Below are 7,143 nucleotides of genomic sequence, written 5' to 3'. Positions count from 1 at the left end.
GAGTCGCGACGTCGCTACCTTACGGCACCGTCGCAAAGTCCGCGGGAGGGCTCGGCGCGGGCGACCGTGCGCTCGCCCGGCGTCTGACAGGCTGAGGGATTGGACTGACGGCGCGTCAGCTCCTCGGGAGCTGCCATTCTTGGCGGCTTCTGCGCTGGGCGGCCAGCGGCAGGCTCGGCCACGGGAGGGGTGCGGCGCGGACGCCGAAGGACGTTTTTCCCAAGGCGGGGGGGGCGGGTGTTCGGCCGGGCCCGGGGCGACGGCGGGAGCTGCGGAGTCGCGGGGCGTCGGCGATGAGGCGCGCCATGGCGCGGGCGGCACAGGTGAGCGAGGGCGGCCGCTCTCCCTCGGCGCGGGCGGTCCCCGGACGATCCCCGTCTCCCGGGTCCGGCCCTGCCGGAGTCGACGCCGTCCCCGCCCCGGGTCCGACGCGGCCGGGCCTGGTCCCGGAGCCGGCCGGGCCCGAGTGCCCTCCCTCCCCGTCGGCTCGCCCGGCCCGGCCCGGCCGAGCGCGCCCGCCCCCTCCCGCGCGGGCCATTGTGAGGTCAGGCTGCCGGGCGCGTCGTGGGGTCCGGGCGAGACGCCCGGAGCGGCCGCCGCGGCCAGTAGCTGCCGCCGCCACCGCCGGCCCCTTCACCGGCTGCCCCGTCCAGACCTAGCCGGGAGGGCTGAGAGGGATGCAGCTTGGGGCCCGGCTCCGGTGCCGCACCCCGTAAAGGGCTGACCTACCACCTGGCCACTTCACCCGCGGGACGCCAAGACCAAGCCCGCTTAGACCGCGTCTGGGTAAAGTGCCGGGAGGACAGGGCGAGAGGGGAGGAAAGAACCGAGGCAGCCCGCCGCTCCGGGGCCTCTCCGGAGGCGCGTTCTTGGCTGGGACACCCGCAGGGGATTAGTTTCGATTGAGCATCCATCCCCAGCCCGTGAGCGTTTGATAGAAACCCAAGAACGTGGGGGGAAAAAATGCGTTAAGCCACTCTGGAGCCTTAATGGGAGGCTGATGAATGAGTTAGTCATCGTTGTCTCATTGTCTTGGTGTGTGTTTTGGACGGGGGGAGCATAAACAGGGCCTAGAGGGTACCAGGCCTCCAAAGCCCAAGCTGGTGCCTTTATCATAATGCCAGGCGCCTTCCCTGTGGAATTTCAAGCCTCTGCAGGAAAGGTTTATGAGGTACAAAAAGGGTGGGGCGAGAAACAGGGCGTCTTTCTGGAAGTGTTTAACGGGTGGAGAGGCATGTAGAAACGGGGACTTCCGCGAGGGCCTGCGAAGCCCATTGTTTGTTTCAGCGGCTCAGTTCCTTTTACAGGAAGCTAGGCCGGGTGGGTGGAGAAGGAAATGGCAACCCACTCTAGTGTTCTTGCCTGGAGAACCCCAGGGACGTGGGAGTCTGGTGGGCTGTCGTCTTTGGGGTCGCACAGAGTCGGACAGGACTGAAGCGACTTAGCAGCAGCAGGCCGGGTGGGAGTGCTTAGATGCCCCCAAAAGGCCCGGAAGGTTAGAAGAGCTACTGGTTTACTTTCCACAAAGGTGCCCTGCTCTTGCCAGGAAGCAGCTTCCACTGTGACGACCTGAGGTGCTTGTGCTTTTTCCAAGCTGACAGCTCAACCTCATGCCATACTTATGTAGGCATCGCTGTTCTCTTTTACAACTGAGGAAAATTGAGGTTCCCGGGCCCAGCGCTCCAGCTTATCTTCCACACTGCAATAACCCAGTCTCAATCACTGCCATGTGGAGGTTGCTTGCAGGAGAGGGGTTGATAGACTGATTTCTGTGCTGAAGTGTGGTCTTTGGATTGCAGTGACAACAGGCCCTTTCGTAAGCATATCTTTTTAGAATGAGATAATACACAAGTACCATTCTTCAGGCTTTGTGGTGTAACAAGTTATTTTTGTCATCTTTTAGTGCTTGTGAAACTGAACACAACAAAAGTATGGAGATGGGAAACCAACACCCTTCTATTAGTAGGCTGCAGGAAATTCAAAAGGAGGTGAAAAGCATAGAACAGCAAGTACTTGGTTTCAGTGGTCTGTCAGATGACAAGAATTACAAGAAACTGGAGAGGATTCTCACAAAACAGCTTTTCGAAATAGACTCTGTAGATACTGAAGGAAAAGGAGATATTCAGCAAGCCAGGAAGAGGGCGGCACAAGAGACAGAGCGTCTTCTCAAAGAGTTGGAGCAGAATGCGAACCACCCACACCGGCTCGAAATACAGAACATTTTTCAAGAAGCGCAGGCCCTGGTGAAAGAGAAGGTCGTGCCGTTTTATAATGGAGGCAACTGTGTAACTGATGAGTTTGAGGAGGGCATCCAGGATGTCATTTTGAGGCTGACACATGTCAAGACCGGAGGCAAGGTCTCCCTGCGAAAAGCACGGTATCACACCTTAACCAAAATCTGTGCCGTGCAGGAGATTATTGAGAACTGCATGAAGAAGCAGCCTTCCCTGCCGCTCTCTGAGGACGCACACCCCTCTGTTGCCAAGATCAACTCTGTGATGTGTGAAGTGAACAAGACCAGAGGCACACTGATTGCCCTTCTGATGGGAGTGAACAACAAGGAGACGTGCAGGCACTTGTCTTGTGTGCTCTCGGGGCTGATGGCTGACCTGGATGCTCTTGATGTGTGCGGCCACACAGAAATCAGAAACTATCGGAAGGAGGTCGTGGAAGATATCAACCAGTTACTGAGATACTTGGACTTAGAAGAGGAAGCAGACACCACGCATGCATTTGACCTAGGACAGAACCATTCCATTCTGAAAATAGAAAAGGTCCTCAAGAGAATGAGAGAAATCAAAACTGAACTTCTCCAAGCACAGAATCCTCCTGAACTGTACCTGAGTGCCAAAACAGAACTACAGGGTTTGATCGGACAGTTGGACGAGGTGAGTCTTGAAAAAAACCCCTGCATCCGGGAAGCCCGGAGAAGAGCGGTGATTGAAGTGCAGACCCTCATCACCTACATTGACTTGAAGGAAGCCCTGGAGAAAAGAAAGCTGTTGGCTTGTGAGGAGCACCCCTCACACAAGGCGGTCTGGGACGTGCTAGAAAACCTGTCGGAGATCCAGGGCGAAGTGCTCTCCTTCGACGGCAATCGAACCGACAAGAACTACATCCGCCTGGAAGAGCTGCTCACCAAGCAGCTACTCGCCCTGGACGCGGTGGACCCACAGGGCGAGGAGAAGTGTAAGGCCGCCCGGAAACAGGCCGTGAAGCTGGCGCAGAACATCCTCAGCTATCTGGACCTGAAGTCGGACGAGTGGGAGTACTGAACAGCCAGAGAGCCTGCGGCTCCTGATTCTGGTTTTGCACTTTATGCACACATCTTTGTATCTATAGAGAGCTTTCAGTTCATTGAGCCTAAATGTGATTTATACATGCATATATCAATCTCAGTATTTAATGATTTAAGCAAATTATATTCAGTATCTGCTGCTTTTGATGTTGCAAAACAAATATTATAGCGTATTAACTTTTGCATTTGGATCGCTATCCTTATGTTGTGGTGTGATTTTTTGGGTTTTTTAAAAAATCAGAAAATGAAATGGGGCAGGTTTTAAACCTTTTTTTTTTTTTTTTAGCTTTTAAAACATTTTTAATGGTTGTTCAAGCATTAAAATACAGCTATTTCAGAATCTAGAAATATGTGATAAATACTAAGACAATTATGAAGAAGGGGGAAATTTTTGGATGAATAGAAGTAAGGTCCAAGCACAAACACAGCACAATGGTATGTTTTGTTATTATGCTAAATAAAGCAGGATTTTTTTTCACTCATAAAACCCAGTGGTCCCACCCAATTTAATAGGGTGGGAGTTTTTTTTTCTAGATGGTTGGTTCTTTGATAAACATGCTTTTGTTTGAAATACAGTGTCTGTATGTTCCCCTGTACCCTGCCTTTGGGGGGGAGTCATATTTTTGTGAGCAATATAAGAAAATTATGAAAATTAGTAGCAAAAACACCTTTGAGACTGCAGCAAAGAAGGGATGAAGCACAAGCTGATACCTTCAAGTTGTTTTTGTTTATAAGCTCTAAACTTAAAATTTCCCTTAGAAATCAGTAAGGATAACATTTAAATGAAGCTAATGAACTTTTTTAAAAAAAAGATAAAACACCCACACCCATAGTAAGATAGTGAAAAATGGAAATCAGTTAGCAATTATCAGGTTATGCTAAAATAAGCAAAAAAGTCTGCATGTAGCATGATGGGCTTCCTCGAAACGGACCACCTTGCTCCACGTTCCTGATGCGTGTGAGAGCAGAGGCCGTCAGTAGCTGCTCGGGGCCAGGTCTCCCAGCCTGTTAAGCTCCTGGCCCCTGCTGTGCTCCTTAGCTCATGTTCCTGGCACATGGATGTTTCTCTAGTGCCTGAAAGGGCCAATAAGGTCTATCACTGTGTGAAATTTTTCTTCTTCCACTAAAGGGTATACATATTTCTGTATATTTTGAGGAACCAGTTTTACAGTTGCCTATTGATGTGAACAAAAGAATTTCCCAAAGTTCTGAAGTGCCTTGCTAACCTGCTGCCCCAGCATCATAACAACAAACTGCTCGTAGTCACCCTCACGAAACAGTCCTATCAGAGTACATCTTTTGAATTCTGAAGTAACTCATTGTTTTCTTTCAGATATTAATTTGTTTGTAAACAGCTAAAAAATAAGGTGCATAAAGGAATAGCCCTAAATACCTAAAAGATTAAATGTGTAGCCCTAAGGAATTTTCACTTTGCCTCAGTACTGCCCAATAATGAAAAGCCTTGATGTGTCCTTCCTGCTAGAAATATCCTAGATTCATAGGATAGTGGGGTCAAAGGGCGGTTGGAGGTCTTTGGGTGATGAACCTCCCGTCTGCACATCCAGTGGGCTCTCGGTGCCCCGTATTGGTAGCTCATTCCAACCAAATGAAATCTTGAAGAGTTGTTAAATTCAAGCACGGTTTGAGCTATATCAGTGGGTGATCAAGCAGTAACCTCACTTCAGACGTACCCACATCCTGCACCAGGCCTCCTGCCCACGTTAACTTCAGATTTGAAAGTTCACTGTCAGCACTTGCTTTGAGTGCCCACCATTATCTGGAAGTCCATCTTCCCCTCGCGTTCATCTCCAGCAGTTTCCCGTGGCTCGCAGAGACGGGTCGGATGGCTCAGCTCTGAGCGTCGGGGTGAGTACAGGATACTGAGCCGTCCAGTCATCTCGGATTTCTCACGTGGATTATTTTGGTCCCTGAGATAATCAGATCAGCCTTGAGTGACTGCTGAGGAGTGACGTTTCCTGACTTAAGTCTGCTCTAGCTCCTCGTACCTGATGGCCCTCTTCCCTCAATGAGCCCTCGCACCCCTGGGTTTAGCTTTCCTTGTCCCTTGTTGGGAGGTGTCGTGTGACCACGGGCTGCTGCATGTAATTTAAGTTGGGCTCACCGCATTGTATCTTATGATCTTATGTGAAGAGAATCTGTACTAGAAGTAAAACCTACTACCTGCCCCCTCAAAGTGTTTGGCCTTGGGTCTGCATTAAACTGTATCATACGTGTTCATGCAAAAAAAACGGCTGGCAATGTTTGCTTTCTTTACCTTCCCCTCAGCATGGCTTTCAGGTCATTCTTCCTCCAGGTGGACTGATCAGCCTGTGATGAAGTAGTCACGAGGATAAATGTAACCAATGTGTCTACTAAATACAATTTAGTGCTCTATTTTGCTGAATTGCCTTGGTATAATATATTGATATTTGACGTGATTTAGTATATTTGAAAGGTTTAACCAGTATTTTTGTCATTTATTTTACTTGGCCAGTTTTTAATGTTTTTTTGAGGCTCTTAAGTTTATCCTGTACATACAGGTTTTTCTAAACAAAGCTCTTAAGCTTTTAACTCATAGTATTTTTCTTGAGAATCATTGGAGAAATATTTGCCATTGAGGTCAATGTGTAATACAGGTGTCATTCCAGTGTGTGGTTCCCATCCCCCTCCATCAACCGTGTGACCATTGTAATACCATGTCTGAAATAACTAAGTATTATTTTGAGATATACATACTAGTATACCCTTAATTATTGATGAAATAAACAAACAATCTCTTAGCTTACCTTTGCAGTGGAGAAAGGCTGAGTCTGAGGTGTGAGTTCTGTTCCCATGCTCTCACCTTCGGGTCCTGTCTGACTTGGGTGTGTCCTGGGCCGGGCAGGGGTCGGCGGCGCCTTCACTCGAGCTGGGGGCAGTGACACACGGAGGCAGCTGCCCTGAGCCCAGACCAGGGTTGAGGGGGTGGGTAAAGGGTAACCGTTCCCGTTCAAACAACCCAGGAGGTGTGAGGGCCAGAGAACCGGAGCAGCCGTGGCCTCAGCCCTGCTTTCCTGGGGAGGGTGCCCTCTGGCCGCTGCGCACGGCAGCTGCCCCAACATGTAAGAGGGAAAGCTCTGGGAGCATTCTGGAAAGAATGGCTCCCCGGAGAAAAGGTTTGAGTTAGTGTGCTGTGGAAACTCATTAATGGAGACCTACTTTTGACCATGTAAGTGTCTCCTGCTCCACCAGCCCAGCCAGCTGGGCAGCGGCACTTTTGACCAGGGAGTCCTTCCAGCGTTTCCAAAACGCTCAGGTGGTTGCCCCCTCGTCCACCTCCCAGCTTTGCCTCCCCGAGAACCTGTCGCCCTTGCTCATTACACGGGGGCAGCAGCTGGTTTGGCCTCTCCCTGCAAGCCCTCCTCTGTCTTCATGTTCCTTCCAGTGATTCAAGCGGAGAAGCCGTGCGTCCAGTCCTGCCCCACGGACGTGTGACCTGTGCAAGGCCAGGGCCAGGACAAACGAGTCATAGAGGTTCAGAAGAGACACTTGGGGGAGATTTGACATCTTCAGTCCCCTGCCACCCACCAAGCTGTGCTCTTCCCATCAGGCATGGGTTACCAACATGTGAGAAACATGCACTCGGCCCTGTGGGCTTCCTGTTGGCTCAGCGGGTAAAGACTCCGCCTGCAGTGCCAGAGACATGGGAGATGGGTTCAATCCCTGGGTCAGGAAGATCCCCTGAAGGAGGAAATGGCAACCCACTCCACTATGCCTTTCTGAAAAATCCCGTGGACAGAGGAGCCTCTGGGCTACAGTCCATGGGGTGGCAAAGGGCAAAGGGCCAGACACAAGAGAGCGACTGA

At 50.8% G+C, this 7,143-nt stretch overlaps 1 protein-coding gene across 3 annotated transcripts; it reads left to right on the top strand.

The window, feature by feature from the left end:
* The first annotated feature begins 28 nt into the window (after nt 1-28).
* On the top strand, nt 29-6,096 carry BAG5 (BCL2 associated athanogene 5). Of its 3 annotated transcripts, none has more exons than XM_027521988.1 (2): nt 29-323; nt 1,904-6,096. In XM_027521988.1, the coding sequence occupies exon 2, from the start codon at nt 1,932-1,934 to the stop codon at nt 3,273-3,275; it is 1,344 nt and encodes a 447-aa protein (XP_027377789.1). In that variant the 5' UTR covers nt 29-323; nt 1,904-1,931; the 3' UTR covers nt 3,276-6,096. The 3 variants fall into 3 exon arrangements, with proteins under 3 accessions (XP_027377789.1, XP_027377792.1, XP_027377790.1); XM_027521991.1 differs by having other exon boundaries at nt 106-189; nt 1,904-6,083; XM_027521989.1 differs by lacking the exon at nt 29-323 and adding an exon at nt 542-786.
* Nucleotides 6,097-7,143: the final 1,047 nt, after the last annotated feature.

This window comes from Bos indicus x Bos taurus, chromosome 21 (assembly GCF_003369695.1).
Source record: "Bos indicus x Bos taurus breed Angus x Brahman F1 hybrid chromosome 21, Bos_hybrid_MaternalHap_v2.0, whole genome shotgun sequence".
In the NCBI taxonomy this organism is placed as follows: Eukaryota; Metazoa; Chordata; class Mammalia; order Artiodactyla; family Bovidae; genus Bos; species Bos indicus x Bos taurus.
This window is presented reverse-complemented; position numbering and strand designations above follow the sequence as displayed.